The sequence below is a fragment of the Anoplopoma fimbria genome, chromosome 17, assembly GCF_027596085.1.
Source record: "Anoplopoma fimbria isolate UVic2021 breed Golden Eagle Sablefish chromosome 17, Afim_UVic_2022, whole genome shotgun sequence".
Lineage (NCBI taxonomy): Eukaryota > Metazoa > Chordata > Actinopteri > Perciformes > Anoplopomatidae > Anoplopoma > Anoplopoma fimbria.
Genome location: NC_072465.1, coordinates 199424 through 217520, shown reverse-complemented (window position 1 = coordinate 217520; position 18097 = coordinate 199424). Strand labels below are relative to the sequence as shown.

At 44.1% G+C, this 18097-nt stretch overlaps 2 protein-coding genes across 2 annotated transcripts in view; one reads left to right on the top strand and one right to left on the bottom strand.

The window, feature by feature from the left end:
- Positions 1–18097, top strand: part of LOC129106012 (low-density lipoprotein receptor-related protein 1-like) — an 86245-nt gene that overhangs the window by 54549 nt on the left and 13599 nt on the right. The window contains exons 25-56 of the mRNA XM_054617308.1: positions 106–310; positions 452–616; positions 731–975; positions 1183–1314; positions 2262–2489; positions 2885–3059; positions 5036–5130; positions 5230–5379; positions 5575–5715; positions 5938–6063; positions 6180–6311; positions 6437–6571; positions 6907–7036; positions 7282–7408; positions 7500–7651; positions 7751–7875; positions 8061–8435; positions 12350–12539; positions 12652–12856; positions 13016–13208; positions 14220–14345; positions 14597–14725; positions 14827–14946; positions 15051–15164; positions 15273–15422; positions 15711–15833; positions 15937–16053; positions 16456–16584; positions 16719–16841; positions 16981–17121; positions 17598–17785; positions 17876–18059. Coding sequence (XP_054473283.1) covers positions 106–310; positions 452–616; positions 731–975; positions 1183–1314; positions 2262–2489; positions 2885–3059; positions 5036–5130; positions 5230–5379; positions 5575–5715; positions 5938–6063; positions 6180–6311; positions 6437–6571; positions 6907–7036; positions 7282–7408; positions 7500–7651; positions 7751–7875; positions 8061–8435; positions 12350–12539; positions 12652–12856; positions 13016–13208; positions 14220–14345; positions 14597–14725; positions 14827–14946; positions 15051–15164; positions 15273–15422; positions 15711–15833; positions 15937–16053; positions 16456–16584; positions 16719–16841; positions 16981–17121; positions 17598–17785; positions 17876–18059 — 5070 coding nt within the window. The remainder of the gene's footprint in view (positions 1–105; positions 311–451; positions 617–730; positions 976–1182; positions 1315–2261; positions 2490–2884; positions 3060–5035; positions 5131–5229; positions 5380–5574; positions 5716–5937; positions 6064–6179; positions 6312–6436; positions 6572–6906; positions 7037–7281; positions 7409–7499; positions 7652–7750; positions 7876–8060; positions 8436–12349; positions 12540–12651; positions 12857–13015; positions 13209–14219; positions 14346–14596; positions 14726–14826; positions 14947–15050; positions 15165–15272; positions 15423–15710; positions 15834–15936; positions 16054–16455; positions 16585–16718; positions 16842–16980; positions 17122–17597; positions 17786–17875; positions 18060–18097) is intronic.
- On the bottom strand, positions 8581–10841 carry LOC129106011 (galanin receptor type 3). Its single transcript, XM_054617307.1, has one exon. It carries the CDS (start codon positions 10169–10171, stop codon positions 9140–9142), a length of 1032 nt encoding a protein of 343 aa, XP_054473282.1. The 5' UTR covers positions 10172–10841; the 3' UTR covers positions 8581–9139.

Here is an 18097-nt window from a genome sequence, read left to right as displayed (position 1 = left end):
AAAAGTCTAAGGGTATGATGACATATCTTCAAGTCAAGTAAGAAGTTTAACAGACACACAAAACAAAACATGTTTACCATTTATCCTTCTCATCTGTCTTCGTAGCTTTAACAAGCTTCGATGTGGTAATCCAGTACGGGCTGGCTACCCCTGAGGGCTTGGCAGTGGACTGGATAGCAGGAAACATTTACTGGGTGGAAAGCAATCTGGATCAGATAGAGGTGGCCAAGTTGGATGGCACCATGAGGACCACGCTGCTAGCTGGGGAGGTGGAGCATCCTCGAGCTATCGCCCTGGATCCCCGGGATGGGTATGCTACCTGTAACTCAAACAAAACACATTTAAAACTAATGATCATGGCATTTAAAGGCATTTTTAAAGGCAAAATATTTTTTACGCACTGATCCTGAACCTATTGCACCATCATTTTTGTTGTGGAATGGCGTTGCAGAATCCTCTTCTGGACAGACTGGGATGCCAGCTTGCCCAGGATTGAAGCTGCATCCATGAGTGGACAAGGCAGGAAGACCATCCATAAGGAAACTGGAAATGGAGGCTGGCCAAATGGACTCACTGTGGATTATCTAGAGCGACGTATCCTCTGGATTGATGCCAGGTCATAAAAAGTGCACAGACATGAATACACTCACGCAAACACCTTAATTTGATGCACATTCTGTGTCCTTCAGTCACACCCAGAAATTAACTGAAAAAGTTGTGCTACATACAGGTCTGATGCCATTTATTCAGCCAAGTATGACGGCTCTGGGCTGATCGAGGTTCTGAGGGGACATGAGTATCTGTCACATCCCTTCGCCGTCACTATGTATGGTGGAGAGGTTTACTGGACGGACTGGAGAACCAACACGCTGGCAAAGGCAAACAAGTGGACAGGAAGCAACGTCACTGTGGTCCAGAGAACCAACACGCAACCATTTGACCTTCAGGTCTACCATCCATCCAGACAGCCGCAAGGTGAGAAACACAGTGTTACATGTGAACAGACACATACTGGCATATATTAAAAGTGTAGAAAAGAAAAGCTTCTCAATATAACTATAGAAACACTTAGTTATTGCTTTACAACTTTTAAATTCATTATGAGAGTGACAACCAATAGTATATTATGAGATGTTTTAAGTGTACATTCTGAATATTTTTTTCATACTCACTTCTCCCTAGCTCCTAACCCATGTGCGGCTAAAGATGGCAAGGAGCCCTGCTCTCATCTGTGTCTCATCAACTACAATCAGACATTCTCGTGTGCCTGCCCTCACCTCATGAAGCTCGGCCCTGACAAACGCACTTGTTATGGTAAACGCGAGCACATGTACATAAATGCAGTCACTGTAGTAAACATGCTGTTCTAGTCCTCTTTGAGCTACAAGACAATGCTCCCCTCTGCTTGTCCTCTTGGCAAGTTGAATGCCACAATGTAATCCCTGTACTTACAGAATTGTATATTTGTGTGTGTGTGTGTGTGTGTGTGTGTGTGTGTGTGTGTGTGTGTGTGTGTGTGTGTGTGTGTGTGTGTGTGTGTGTGTGTGTGTGTGTGTGTGTGTGTGTGAGAGAGAGGGGGCGAGAGAGAGAGAGAGGATAAAACAATCTAGACTTTTTTTCACTTTGAGTTGCTATTGCTTTGACGGCTTTGGAGTGCATTGAAGTGTCTGTCTGTGAAAAGTGAGAGTGGGCCTGTGTATTCAGTGTGTGAGTTTAGTATTCAGGGGAGCACTTTCTATTATCTTCAGGGGTAATGAAATGGAGAGCCCCATTCTGTCTGATGCAAGCATCAGCCACAACCCTCCACATCCACCACCTAGTCTGGCCTGGCCGATACAGCCCCAGCACTGTTATTAGTCCCCCCCTCTCTCTCTGTCTCCTTCCCTCTCGGCCTGTCTATCATTTAAGCTGCACACAGTTAAATGATGATAGGACTGTTGAGACCAATGCAATTGTAACGTCTCTGTACTGATTGAATTTACTCTCGCTGTCATGGCCGTGCTATTGAGTTAGCCAGCCAGACACAATCATTAGAGTCAAAGACGCAATTGGATTAACTGTTTGTTCGAGTGGCTGGAATAGTGCGCGGATTCACCCATCCATGCTGCAACCACCGATCCCCAACAACCCTAGCATTATCGTGCACTCAGGCATTTGACTTTTGACTTGAAGCTGCATTTAACTCCTGATTACCCCCATTGAAAGCTAAAGGTTTTGGGAGTTACTGAAGGATGTTTGTCAACATGTTCCCCAACCTTCAGAGTCTCGCCAGTTCCTGCTGTATGCACGCCAGATTGAGATCAGAGGAGTGGACATCGACAACCCTTATTACAACTACATCATCTCCTTCACCGTGCCTGACATCGACAACGTGACCGTGGTGGACTACGACGCTCTGGAACACCGCATCTACTGGTCAGACGTCCGCACCCAGACCATCAAGAGAGCTTTCATCAATGGGACTGGGGTTGAGACTGTGGTCTCTGCTGGTACGGAGGTGGCAACACAATACACACCAGACTAGAGGCTAATTGTTTTCAGTATTGACAGGTTTCTTTTGCATTTTGTGATTTATTTATTTTTAATCAACTTTTCAGAAATTCTAAATCAGCCATGATCATTTCCAAGATTTATTTGTAAAGAAATACTTAAAGAGTTATCCCTTAATATACTATATGGTGGTACAAATGTCTTTTAAGATATTTTGTAAAGACACTGGAATATACGGTGGGTTAAAACCCTCCTCCAGACATGAATTATCCAATCATAGCTTAGCAACTGAAACTAGGCACTTGCCAAAGCAGTGCACGTTGCACACTAAGACTTTGGAGGGTGATGTCTTTTGATTAATGGCTCTGTGTGTGTGTTGTATATCTTTCTTCAGATCTGCCCAACGCTCACGGCCTGGCAGTGGACTGGGTGTCCAGGAACCTGTTCTGGACCAGTTATGATGCCAATAAGAAACAGATTAATGTTGCCAGACTGGACGGCTCCTTCAAAAATGCTGTCATCCAAGGCCTTGACAAACCGCACTGTCTAGTGCTGCATCCAATACTAGGGTTGGTCATCCAAAGCTGTCGTACTCAAAAGGAAGCTTTCAGAAATTGTTCTCTGACACCCTCCTGATTTCACCTTTAACCTACAACACATACACACTGAAGTGCGCACACACAGTTATACACACTCAGGCGATGTCTGGCTGTCAGGCTCCCTTCTGTTTGCAGTCAGCGATGACAGGCAGAGTAGTTCGGTATAGATGGTCGCTGACCTCTGACTGTTTCTTCGCTCAGGAAGTGGTTCCAATTTTTCTCCCCTCATGTCATCTTTCTCCTCCGTCGCCCTCTTTCTACATCTTGCTCCATTTCTATTTTTGAAAGATGTCTCTTGTGCTCAGATGGACTTTCTATGAATTATTTACTGCCAGTGTGTCTGTGGCTATCTGTCCCTATTTCTGATGCAGTTTTTATCATACATCCTGTCCCCTCCTGCCTTGTTTAGCAAATGTCAGTTTCCCCTCCCTTCTTCCCCTTGAAACCTCATCCCCTTCAGCTCCCCAAACAGAACCTGGCCTCGCTCCCTCCTCTGTCTCCAGAGCAGAGACAGACCATCTGTATTTATATATTTAGTTTTGTCCTGCAGAAATACGTGTGCTTTTGAGTATTTGAGGTGGATGAAGAAAGGATATTTTCTTAGGAAATGTCTCTGCCTCCTTGTGTTTTTTTGTGTACTCCTTCCTGCTTTCAAAGACTTAGCCTACTTAAGCAGAGGAATGTTTCCGATCTGAGCATTGTTGGCATGGGGGAAAATGAGAAGCAGATGCTGGATCCATATGCTAGGGCTGTCTCCTCTTTCTGGCACACAAACACACTGCCCAGAATACGTCCAGGAGTGGGTGGGGGCGAAGAGAGTCAGGGAGGGACAAACTCAAACTTGCATGTGTGTTTGTGTGTGTGTGTGGGTGCAAAAGCACAAGAATGAAGGCGTTTAAATGCTGCAGAAACTTTATTTAAAGGCATGTTTTTACAAACAAATGAAGGGTGTGGAGGATGTGGTGGGATTTAACAGGAAGTGGGTGATGGGAGAGGATAGATACCCTTTAAACATAGATTACACGCAGTCTAAACACAGTGACAGAGCCAGAAGTCATTTTTCAGCTGCTGAGTTGAAGTGGGTCTCCATAGCGATATATCAGCCTCACCCAACTTCTTTACATTACATTACATTACAGTCATTTAGCAGACGCTTTTATCCAAAGCGACTTACAGGAAGTGTATTCAACATAGGTAACTTCTTCAACCTCTGTTGAACTTGAGCGACAAATTGGATTATTATTTTTTTAGATTCCTATTTAATTCACATATGGTATAATTTACAGACCAGATTTGCAGATCCTATGCTCAATAGATTCTACTGGATTTTGTTGTTACTATTATTAATATAATAATATAATGCTTTATATATTATATTGTAGATACCCATTTATAAAGCCATGTAGTCTTATTTAGATAAATATCACTTTTGCAAGAGAGAAAACATTTTCTAAGATTCAACACCGAACCACAAAACCCGCATACAAACCATGACCACAGGTAAACCTAAAGCAGCCGCCGTACAATCAACCAACAAAAATAATTATAAAAACTATTACAACAGTCATGACAAACATCACGAGATTTCAAAACTCCAAAGGCAATGAAAGAATTTCACTTGAGAGCTGTATCAATTAAATCCAGTCCTGCCAAGATAATTGTGTATATATTGGATATCTACCTTTAAGCATTTTTTGGAATGTGTGCTGTAGTTCTGAGATGGGAGAAGAGATGTGAGGTGGAATGCAAATTGATTCCCTCAAATCATTTATTTAACCTTTTTGTCAATAAGAAAGACCCTGCAATTGTGCCATACAATGAGCAATGACATTTGTACTGTCAGACTTGACAGTGATATTAGGCCGCCTATTGACTATGTTTAGTCAATAAAGTAATTTATGATTTAAGAATGATTTAGAAGTTGCCTCTCTGCTTGCCCCTTTCAGTAAACTCTACTGGACAGATGGGGACAACATCAGCATAGCCAACACAGACGGCAGCAACCGAAGTGTCCTCTTCACCGGCCAGAAAGGCCCTGTTGGTGAGTGACATACTGCACCACATTGTGTGACTGCATGAGAGACGGCACTCCCTAGTGACAGGGCATGTCATTACACATCAACTCTCCCTTTGTTCCCAGGTCTCTCCATTGACTTTGACACTGAGCAGTTGTACTGGATCAGCTCAGGAAACAGCACCATCAGCCGCTGTAAACTGGACGGCTCTGGACTGGAAGTGCTTGACGGGGTAAAGGGCAAGCTGACCAAGGCTACTGCTCTGGCCATCATGGGTACGTTTCCAGAAAATGTTCATTTTAGCCAGCAATGTATGGAGAGAGAGCTCAGCCCTGCCATATAATAACTTTAATATTTGATGTAAGTGTGTCTTTAAATGTTTCTCTTAGTTAAGGTTCAGGGTTCTTCCAGTGCTAGGTATGGTTTTGATGGAGAGTGTTAAGCATCCTCTCCTCTGTCGTATCCTTTAGGAGACAAGTTGTGGTGGGCAGACCAAGGAACAGACCAGATAGGAACCTGTGACAAGCAGGATGGTGGCAACTGGAAAATCCTGAGGAACAGCACGTCCCCCATGATGCACATGAAAATCTACAATGAAACCGTCCAGAAAGGTGCAGAGCTGGCTCCCACACAGCGATATTTGTTTACTTAAAATACTTAGCAAAAACATTTTCAAAAAACGAAGGGAGGAAAGAATGTCCTTGTCTCATTGAAGGTCTGTTTTGCTTGCTGCATGTAGCCTGTTTATCTGTGCCAGAGCACATCTGTTTATGTCTCTGTAACCCCTCTTTGATATGTTTTGTGTATTTGTTCTCGTGCTTTTTTGTTCCCAGGCACCAATCTCTGCAGTAATAACAATGGAGACTGTTCCCAGCTGTGTCTCCCCACCTCCCCAACCACCAGAGCCTGCATGTGCACTGCAGGATACAGCCTGCGCACAGGGCAACAGTCATGTGAGGGTAAGTCACATTCATATATGTTTTCTTGATTTAGCCTAATTTGGAGAATCATTTTAAGAATTGATGAGATGTGTGATGCAACTCAAAACATGGAGTTTCATTTGTTTTCTCTGTAGGTGTTGGCTCTTTCCTGCTGTACTCTGTGCATGAAGGCATACGTGGTATTCCTTTGGACCCATCGGACAAGTCTGATGCCCTGGTACCCGTGTCAGGCACATCCCTGGCTGTGGGCATAGATTTCCATGCTGGTAAGACTATTTTTTAACAACATGAAACATGACTGAAATACTAGATTCATTTAACACTGCATTTAGTATGCGTCACCGCATAAGCCCTGTTTAGTCCAACTCTTAACATTCACTTGTTTTCACAGACAATGACACTATCTATTGGGTGGACATGGGCCTGAGCACCATTAGCAGGGCCAAGAGAGACCAGACCTGGAGAGAGGACGTGGTCACCAACGGCATCGGCAGGGTGGAGGGCATCGCTGTGGACTGGATAGCCGGTGAGAGACACCTCACGGATGTAGAAAAACTTAGTGTACATGACCAAAATTGTGGAATTCAAACAGCATCAACCATACATAGTGATAAAACTAAGTTTCACTTTTGCTGTCAGTATATCTATCATCCTTGTTTGTCTGTTATCACACAGTAGGGAGGGCGACGAATTTAAAGCAAAGAGGAATACCTATTTTACTAGGAAACAGGAAAGAGATACACACAAGGGAAAATACAAAGAGACACCTCTGAAAAATAATTTAATTTGAGGACAATAAAAGTGTCAAGGAGGCGATCAAACAGGGCCGGAGCATCATTTTTTCTTCTTCATCCTCTACAGGAAACATCTACTGGACGGACCAAGGCTTTGATGTGATCGAGGTGGCCAGACTGAACGGCTCTTTCCGCTATGTGGTGATCTCCCAGGGCCTGGATAAGCCTCGAGCCATCACTGTCCACCCTGCTAAAGGGTGAGAGGAAACAACACTCCAATTACTACTGTAGCTGTCTGTAGCTTCTGCTTCTGTAATCTCTCTCATTATTGATTACTGAGGAAGTTGTCTCTTTGCTTTGCTGTGTGTGTGTGTGTGTGTGTGTGTGTGTGTGTGTGTGTGTGTGTGTGTGTGTGTGTGTGTGTGTGTGTGTGTGTGTGTGTGTGTGTGTGTGTGTGTGTGTGTGTGTGTGTGTGTGTGTGTGTGTGTGTGTGTGTGTTTAGCTACCTGTTCTGGACAGAGTGGGGCCAGTACCCCCGTATTGAACGGTCTCGTTTGGATGGCACTCAGAGGGCTGTCCTGGTCAATGCCAGTATCAGCTGGCCCAACGGCATCTCCATTGACTATGAGGTGCAGTATAATGGGCCATTCTCGCATTTATATTATTAAGTTATAGTGCATCATAACAATATATTAACCATTCCCGTCCGTGTGCATGTAGGAGAGTCTGCTATACTGGTGCGATGCCAGGACAGACAAGATTGAGCGCATCAACCTGGAGACAGGAGAGAACAGGGAGGTGGTGCTGGCCAACAACAACATGGACATGTTCTCTGTGTCTGTGTTTGAGAGCTACATCTACTGGAGTGACAGGTCAGAAATACCTCCCTCATTTGTCACTTATTTTTGAGTCTGAATATTTCACTCATCTAGCTTAATTTCTGTTTAATGTCTGTTGTACATTTGAACCAGGACACACGCTAATGGCTCCATAAAGAGAGGCAGCAAGGACAACGCCACAGACTCTGTGTCTCTGAGGACTGGTATTGGTGTACAGCTCAAAGACATCAAGGTTTTCAATAGGGCCAGGCAGCAAGGTAAGCACCAGGGCGTTTTAAAACCACAAAATGTCTGGTTGATCAAGTCATTTTTATTTTTATATAATCATCATTAATTAAATACTTCATAAATGTCACATAACATTTGTTGTGCAATGTCAAGTTGTTTTGAGCAATCCAATTGTAGTTAATGATTATTTCATGGATTTCATATCTGTGTACAGGAACAAATGTGTGCAAAGACAAAAATGGCGGGTGCCAGCAGCTTTGTCTTTTCCGAGGCAACGGACAGCGGACATGTGCCTGTGCCCACGGCATGCTGGCCGAGGACGGCTGCAGCTGCCGTGACTACGACGGCTACCTGCTTTACTCAGAGCGCACCATACTAAAGAGTGTCCACCTGTCGGATGAAAACAACCTGAATGCACCCATCAAACCATTTGAGGACCCGGAGCATATGAAGAATGTTATTGCACTCACTTTTGATTACAGAGGAGGTGGAGGAAAGGGAGCTAACCGCATCTTCTTCAGCGACATCCACTTCGGCAATATCCAACAGATTAGTGATGACGGATCCGACCGCAAGACTGTGGTAGAGAGTGAGTATTCCCTCATTTTAAAGTCTAACTTAAAGTCTAAGTCTAGTTTATTCACCCTCCCAAAGTTGATATTGGGCATGTCATTAGTCAAGAGTTATTTCTGTTTACTCCACTATTTTGGTCAATAACAAAGAACCATTGTTGTAAAAATCAAACACCCCAGTCAGAAATCTTCTTTTTCCAAAACGCTCACATTGAACCTAAACACAACTAGGAAGCCCTTATTCTGAAGTTGTAGAAAATTAGAAACAAATTGAAAGCTTTGAGAACAAAGTGTATATTAGTACAAACAGGCCTACAGATTCACAGATGACCTTGTCTCAGCACAACAAAAAACAGGTGCTCCGTTAATGTTTTACTTTAAACAGTTTTACAAGGAATGCATGATTCAGGATTGTTTGTCCCACTGTCCCTGTGGAGCATCAACTCCCAGCACTACTGGTTTGATCTACTTGTACATTATCCAGTAAACCAGTGGGCGTTGTCGAGAGCCAAAGATGTTGAATGTTGCCTGCTGTTGTTAGTAAAGTTGCTTTGCCTTGTTAAATAGACTTTCCTTATGAGTTAGTCCATTTTTTTCACGTCAGTCTTTCAGCAAATCTACTTAGCTTATAATTGTTTTACTGTGATTCCGATTAGGATTTTCCCAGTGTTTGTGTGTCAGATGTTCGGGTATATCCAGCTAGTTGTTGATGCTAATACTGTCAGGCAGCTGCCATAGCCACAGCAACAGTGGCTCTTTGCCCTCTCCTCTTGAACAGCCTCAGTAGGTCTTGTCTGAACTTTTGGGACATCAGTACATACAGGATGGGGTTCATCACCGTAGAGGAGGTCGCCATGAGGCGTGCAAATATACTGAAGGGGCCGTTGCGCGGGGATGCACCAGTGGCATCCGAGTTTTCATTCACCAATAAGGCCAGAGTCAGTCCGTAGGATGGCAGCCAGCACAACGTAAAAGCCAGCACCAACATGGCCGACGTCTTGGTCACTTTGCTCTGGTAGCGCTCCACTTGGGGGGCCCTGCCAGCATGCTGCCTCCCCCACAGGAACATGTAGATGCTGACGTATGCCACAGCAATGGTGACCAGTGGAAGCAAGAAGGCCACAAGGAAGTGAAACAATCCATAGATCAGCTTGTCTCTGTGGGACAGGAAGGCAAAACAAGCGAGGTCGTCAGGGGCTCGGCGTGGGGTTCCCACAGAGCGAAAAACCAGCTGTGGAGTAGCCAGGCAGCAGGCCGGGACCCAGAGGAGCACGACAGCTATAGACACACGGCGAGGGGAGAGGAGGCTGAAAGCTCTGGTAGGCCGCACCACAGTCAGATAGCGGGAGGCAGCCAGCATGGCCAGTGTGAAGGCGCTGGCTGAGGAGCAGGCCGATCCCAAGAAGCTCACAAGACGACACATGAAGTCTCCGAACGGCCATCCCTGCATGGCTATGGCAACGGTGTGGAAGGGAAGCATGGCGAGCAAAAGCAAGTCTGCAGTGCTCAGAGCGAGCAGGAGGTCGTCAGTTCCCGTGCCTGTCATGGAGCTCTGAGGGGACTGTCCAAAGTGTCTCACCCCACTTCTCCGCCTTCTACACAGGATCAACATCACCATGGTGTGCCCCGCAACTCCCAGCACCAGAATCAGTACATCCAGTATGGGGACGAGGACCTGCTCCACATTGCCCAGCCCAGCATCGCTGCGGTTCCCCAGCAGATCCTCTGAACCATTAGAGTTCAACAGCAGCATCCTACCCTCAGTTATGGCGATGTCATCCAGTCATACTGCCACTGTTGGCTTTTGGTTGGGTCAAATATTCTCAAGCCGGTCATAAAACTACTGATAATACCAGTGGGAATGATTACTCATACTTTGTGTCAACAGAACTTTACTCTGAAATAACAGCATACTGATTTTCAATAACTTCCCTAAAGGTTGATAGTAAAATCTACCAATTATACGGACTGAAAGTGATTTACATGTTTAAATACACACACATAGATTACATACATTCATGTCTACACTGTGAAATCACATTCCTTTTAAAACACAGCCAGCAAATGACTATTTTGATAGTAGATTTCAAACTGCTTCCAAAGTATTGTATGTGAATACAGCCAGTCCAGTCCCCGCAATCAGCTCCACCAGTGATTGTCTGGGGGACGGTAAACTGAGTGAAATAACCTCAGACTCCTCCACTGAAGTCAAGACACTCCTGATTTCTTAGTCGCTGGGGTTTCCATCCATTCTCTTGTTAAAGCGCCGAAGTGTTGAAAGCTAAACGCCATAGATCGTTTGATTTCCTGTCACCTCTGAGCAGGCGGCTACTCCACATGACATCTCAATCAGGCCCGTGCTCAGCAATCCACAATCAGCCTCACTCCTGCCTCCAAAGAACGGATCTCCTGTGACACACAATTCTGTCTGTGTTGGAAATGAAAGGAGGTGAATAGCTCGACAGTAAAAGAGGATGAAACAGAGTAAACGGCAGGTGAACTCTGGACTGATTATCATAGAGCAGGCGAGACATAGGCCGGCCTGCTCTCTGTGGGAGGGACTAATGGGGCCAAACATAGTTTTTCCCAGGGTCACTTGTTTCTGTTCATTTTATGAAAGGATTCTTACATTTTCTAGGAGTTTTGTCCCTGCATATACATAACACACATATATGATACATACACATTGAGACAGAGTGAAATAGTGTTTGCCTTCAGAAATCAGGGTAATTATTGACTGCAAAACACTGAACTGCTATCACACCTACTGCAGATAGCTGCAATAAAGAACTATCAGTGTCAGTATAACCAGCTGAGCTCAAGAGTTGTAAATTCAGCTCATCTGAATTATTGTAATAAACAAGAGGAAATGTACAGGAACGCAGATAGGTTTCGGTCACCAATGCAGTGTGAAGATAAGCAATAATTTGCTTTATAATTCATTAACAGCACCAGAGAATGAGGAAATAGGGGTGAATGGATTTCAAGTTGCTCCTCATCGATTGTTAGGGCATTGATTTACGAGCACGAGAAGCAGAGGGGAGTTGTTTTTTGCGTTGCATGCCTTCACTCAGCTCTCCAGTTGCTTTGCTTCATTCACAGTCTCCTAAGATGGGCCAGACAAATGTTGATTCATGTTCGCCGCATTGCACTGGATATGTTGAGGTGTAGTGTTAAGTGTCCCACCTGGTGGTGAACCTCACTGATCCTCCGACCCGGGCTGATAGAGTGAGATCATACCCAGCCCTGGAAAAAGGCTGCTGCAATCATTAGACCCACACTGTTCCATTGCAGTAACAGTAAGTTGAAGGCAACTATTACCAAATATGTGGCACTGGAGCGATCTGATGTGTTCTCAAATGTACTCCTCCTGAAGTACACTTTTGTGTGTTTGTGGTTTGTGTTTCACCACCAGAGCAGCTGTTCTCTATCTGCCACTGCAGAACTTTGTGTTCCTCCATCTTGGCTGACTCGTGCCTGTCCTCTGGCCTCTGTGCAGGCTAAGAGCTCGTAACCTCTTACTCATTTCAAGGCTGTGGAGCAGAAAAAATGACTTTTTTTACTTCTCATCTGTTGATGAGGTAGTGCGATGGAAAGTAATATGCAAGGCGGCAACTGTTATTGTGACCTTTTAGTGAGCTATTTGCTGGATAAAAGCCTTGAATCACACTGTGTTCTTGGTCATTAATACCAAGCTGTCATGTCCATGGCCCTGACTCTGTGCTGCCCCGCAGCAGTCTGCCAACCATGAGCCGCTGCCAGACAGTCCACATTTGGCCTTTTAACACAGAACTGGGATTGACGTGCTTCTTTTCCTTACCTTCTTTTCTCTTCTGTCTTCTCCATCTTTGTGGTTTCCTTTCTTGTCCCTTTTCAACATTTCTCTGTATTTATCTCCCGTTCTTCTCTCTATTCTTTCATTCTTTTTCAGATGTTGGCTCTGTGGAGGGCTTGGCGTACCACAGGGGCTGGGATATGCTGTACTGGACCAGTTACACTACCTCAACCATCACCCGCCACACCGTGGATCAGAGCCGCTGGGGCGCCGTTGACAGGCACACCGTGGTCAGCATGTCGGGAGATGACCACCCCAGAGCCTTTGTCCTTGATGAGTGTCAGAGGTTAAAACAAATACACTAATTTACTTCACACCTCCTTGCATTCAAAACTATTCCTAAATTAGGTCAAAAAATTCACATGCACATTCTTTATTTATTTTTTTCTCTCCTGCAGCCTCATGTTTTGGACCAACTGGAATGAGCAGTCTCCCAGTATTATGCGCGCCACACTGTCTGGTTCCAACGTCCTTGTCATCATTGGCAATGACATCCGAACCCCTAACGGCCTGGCCATAGACCACCGCGCCGAAAAACTTTATTTCTCTGATGCCACACTTGACAAGATAGAGCGCTGCGAGTATGACGGCACTCGCCGCTATGTGAGTAACATACACGCTCACATGCAGTGTACATTGTGCTGCGTAATGGAAACATTTATACTACAGTATGATTGTATTATTGGGTTGCATAATAACAGTTTGTTTATCCGTTGAGAGGCTGAAAGGAGGTTGTGACTGTGGCTGTGCTTCCCCCTGCAGGTGGTGTTGAAGAATGAGCCTGTCCATCCGTTCGGCCTGTCCGTGTACGGTGACTACATCTTCTGGACTGACTGGGTGAGGAGGGCCGTGCTTCGGGCTGACAAATACACAGGAGGAGACATGAAGGTGCTACGTGCCGACATACCTCAGCAGCCAATGGGTATCGTCGCTGTGGCTAACGACACCAATAGCTGTGAGTTTTTACACAGTGAGGGATTCAGCCTTGTGTATAAATGTGTGTGTAGGTGTGTGTGTGTGTGTCTGAACTGTACAACAACAGTGTGACAGTGTTTTTGAAGTACATAATGCCTAGCAATGGGTGATATAGATAATAATATCATATAAATACTTCATATTTTCATAAAATCCATTTTTATTCATAACAATCCATTTATATAACAATTTTTGTATGAATGTCTATTATGAATTTATACATTTTCTGGAAAAATCACAATAAACTTTAAATATAGAATAGAATATCCAGATTGCATTTTTTTTGTTAAACTAGCAAATTAAATACTTGGAAAAGTCAAGATACTTCATCACAAAATAAAAAGGTGGTTTGAAATGCATAGCTACACCATTCATGAGCAGTTAATGATGTGATATACGTGATATAGGTGGACAATGGAGAAGATGAGTTGATGACAACTTATAGAATGGGCCAACCTGACATTCACCACCCCTACATCAGCGCTGAATCACCACAGACACAAACACACAAGTGCCTGCTGAATTGCTGTTTTTCACTTTAATCAATACTTCTCCACCGCCTTCTTAAACTCATCTTGTTCTACATCTCCCATTATCTGTATCCTTTTAAATCAATGCCAGTCAGCCATCCACTCCCTCAAAGTTGCCTCATTCAGTAAACTCTCTCGCGCTCCAACACCCACAGCGACCATACAAGCAGAGCGCCTGTGGTAATAGCTGCAAATCCCATTTAGATTGTGTCACATTGAAATACACATTCAGTGGAGGCAGAGCCAAATGCCACATTCATACAGGCATATCTGTCTGCTGATGTGGATGCACATGGGGGAGGGTGTATGTTTGCTTGTGTGTCAGGAGGGTGGATGTGGAAATCCTTAGCTAACTCACTCTGTAGGTGTGTGTGTGTGTGTGTGCGTGTGTGTGCGTGTGTGTGTGTTAATGTGCAGGTTTATGTGGTTAACCTACCCTAACTTTCCTCCTCTCGACATAGGTGAGTTCTCCTTGTGCCGTGTCAACAATGGAGGGTGTCAGGACCTGTGTTTGCTGACTTCTGAGGGAAGGGTCAACTGCAGTTGCCGTGGCGACAGGAAGCTTTTGGAAGACAACACCTGCATAGGTAACACAAGACAAGAAATCACTATAACAGAAATATTTGGCTTAAAAAAATGTTGGTGCCAGAAAGGTGACACCATATATATACAAAAAGGGTTAAAAAACAGTTATCCTATGCAATTTATTTTAATAAAATATTTTTATCAAGACTGAGATCAGGCTTTTAATGGATTTGAATAAGCGCTTTAGATATTTGCCTCGGGGTAGTCAACTCTCTAACTCCTCTAAGTGCATTTTTCGGTCTTTGTCTCACAGCTCTCAACACTACATGTAACAACATTGATGAGTTTGAGTGTGGAAATGGAGATTGTGTTAACTACACCCTGACTTGTGATGGCATGGCCCACTGCAAGGACAAGTCTGATGAGAAACAGTCCTACTGTGGTAAGTTGAGTCTTTGTCTCAGTAAAAACAGTTTCAACCATGTTCTTGTTGTTGTCATTTGTAGTTTGAGTTTGTGTCATCATTTTCTGTCCGATTCTCAGCCAACCGCGTGTGCAAGAAGGGTTACAGACGGTGCGTGAACAGCCGCTGTGTGGGGCATAGCTCTTGGTGCAACGGGCAGGACGACTGTGGTGACAATTCTGATGAAATCTTCTGTAACGGTGAGTCAAGTCATCTGATTAAACAAGTCTTCTCGCCTGCAGTCATATGACATTGACAAATTAAATTCTTCCAAAACACGGTCTCTTGTTCTTGTGTTTGTCAGCTACACTGTGCACAGCTGATCAGTTCCAGTGCAGAGATGGAGGCTGCATCTCCAACTCCAGCAAGTGTAACCAGAAAGTGGACTGTGAGGATGCCAGTGACGAGATGAACTGCAGTAAGTTTAAATGATCTGATTCAATCAGAATGACCAGATGTTATGGAAAAAATGGCACCACTTTCTCACGGGCTATGGTCTAAAGTAGTGCTGCTCTCTTCTTTTAAGGTGCCACGGACTGTTCCAGTTACTTCCATCTGGGAGTAAAAGGAGTGACATTTCAGAAGTGCGAGTTCACTACACTCTGCTATGCCCCTTCATGGCTGTGTGATAAAGCTAATGACTGTGGAGACTTCTCAGATGAAAAAAATTGCCCAGGTATTTTAAACTCACATTTTCTCACAGCTAAATGTACATATACACAATATTCAGGGGAAAAAGCGGAAATTATTTTTCCACAGAGAGATTAGAGCAAGAAGTCCTAGTTGGATTATTCCAAATGGAAGAAAAACAATAAATGCTTTCATCCATTAAATTGTGGTTTGGAAGTAAATTCTCCTTGAAAATGATTGCAGTGTAAATTAAATTTTCTATTTCTCACTTCATACCGGCTTAACTCTTAAATGTTTCCTCCATTGACTTGGCATTTTTCTGTCTCTTTGCCAGGGAGCGGCAAAACAAAGTGTCCAACACCCTACTTTGCCTGTCCAAGTGGACGCTGTATCCCTATGAGCTGGACTTGTGATAAGGAGAATGACTGTGAGAACGGTGCCGACGAGGCTCACTGTGGTAAGTTTAGATACTAGAGCCCAAACAAGCTGAAGTTCAATGGACCGTTACTTTGTTTTGACGCTTGTTTTTTGCACTTTATACGTTCCTTCTGGACCTCTAGATAAATTCTGCTCAGCTGCTCAGTTTGAGTGTGGGAACCACCGCTGCATTCCCAACCGCTGGGTGTGTGATGGAGCCGACGACTGTGGTGACAGCAGTGATGAGGACAGCAAGTGCAGTGAGTGTTGAGCACAAACCTTTAATGAAAACAAATACAAGATTAATTCAAGCTAACATATCTAGCACTAAAGATATTTTGACAGAAGTAGAATCTGTGGAAAATATTAACATACTTTAATAAACTTGGAGGGATCCTCTCGTTTGTGGATATTTTGTGATACTCTTTTAAATAGAGCTTTAATTCAGCTTGTGACCACTGCACAATACTCAAGATCAGTATGGACTAAAACCTTGACATTTATGCAAAGAATTTAGTTTTTTGTGGTAGCTTTAGGCAATCATTCTGCCTCTGAAACATTTCCAAAATATAAATATCTGATCCGAGTTTGCGGTATATTCACAAATACTCAGGACAAACAAAGGCTTCGAAATCATCTTCAATAACCTCTTTCCAACACAGAGACCAAAACCTGCAGTCCAGAGGCGTTCCAGTGTCCTGGATCACACATGTGTATCCCCCAGCGGTGGAAGTGTGACGGAGATAAAGACTGTCCTGATGGGGCTGACGAGAGTGTCAAAGCTGGCTGTGGTGAGTGCAGGCTGGAGTGGATTTTGTCAAAATAAGAACATTTTAATAACCCAGACAAAGAAAGACAACGCTATGTTCTGCACTTTTAGGGGTATTTTTATATCATTCACTCACCAAATATTTCTGTGTCTCAGTGTTCAACAACACGTGCAGCAGCAATGAGTTCATGTGCCAGAACCGACAGTGTATCCCCAAACACTTTGTGTGTGACCATGACAACGACTGCAGTGATGGCTCAGACGAGTCCCTGGAGTGTGGTGAGTGGAGCTATGACCTATTATTTCTGATGGGGCGATTTAAAAAAAAAAAAAAAAAAAAAAAGAAAACTCCCTCCTCCTCCTCGCTCTCAAAAGTGAGTTCAACTGTCCTAAACCCTTGTGCTGTTTCTCGCCTCAGAATACCCAACATGTGGACCCAACGAGTTCCGCTGTGCCAATGGACGCTGCCTCATCCAGAGTTCATGGGAGTGTGATGGAGACTTTGACTGCCATGACCAATCAGACGAAGCCCCCAAGAACCCACACTGCACTGGCCCAGGTTAGTTGCACACAGCAGCTCTAAAAGCACTTTACTTTTTGCTTACAATTTATTTTATTTGTTTATCTAATTGAATCCGTACATTAATTAACACCAGTGTTATGTAAATGTGGACAAACAACATTTTAGTATTTACAGCAGATCAACAGTACAGAGAGCCAACACGGAAAAGGCACATCCAGTACAACAACATATGAAGTGAATATGTTACTAAACGCTTATCTTTTAGGCAACTGGATAGTACTCTAAACTGCTGTGATTAAAATGAATTCCTCAAATATTATCAGCCCCACTGTTTGTAGGGATACATTGATATTCGGTCGATAGTGACTCAAATAGCTGGATCAGATATCGGTGACAATGGGGCCGATGTATTCAATTCAATTCTATGTTTATCTTTATCTGGATTTAAATGTCAGATCGGTGCATGCCTAACTGACACTTACTCTTACTCAGTTCTTTCTTTCTTTTTACAGAGAAGAAATGCAACGACACTGCGTACGCCTGCAATAATGGAAACTGTGTCAATGAGACATTGCTCTGTGACAATAAGGACGACTGTGGCGATGGCTCCGATGAGCTGAACTGTTTTATTAATGAGTGCCTGAACAGCAAACTGAGCGGCTGCTCCCAGCTCTGTGAAGACCTTAAAATAGGCTTCAAGGTAAGTGAACACCATGAAATTCTGACTCCAGCTTTCCAGTGATAGCATGCGCCTCATGCTTTACCTGCTCTGTACTTTGCCCCCTCACAGTGTAGATGCCACACTGGTTTCCGTCTGAAAGATGACGGGAAGACGTGTGTCGACATAGATGAGTGCACAACCACCTATCCCTGCACGCAGCGTTGCATCAACACACATGGCAGCTTCCACTGTCTGTGTGTGGAGGGTTTCCAGCTTAGCCCCGATAACCCCACCATATGCAAATCCACTTCTGGTAAGAAACATGACAAGATTAATACCATCCAGGAAGTG

What these genes read in the sequence shown, in the direction of transcription:
- LOC129106011 (XM_054617307.1), bottom strand. Translation starts at nt 10,171, where the DNA reads ATGCTGCTGTTGAACTCTAATGGTTCAGAGGATCTGCTGGGGAACCGC.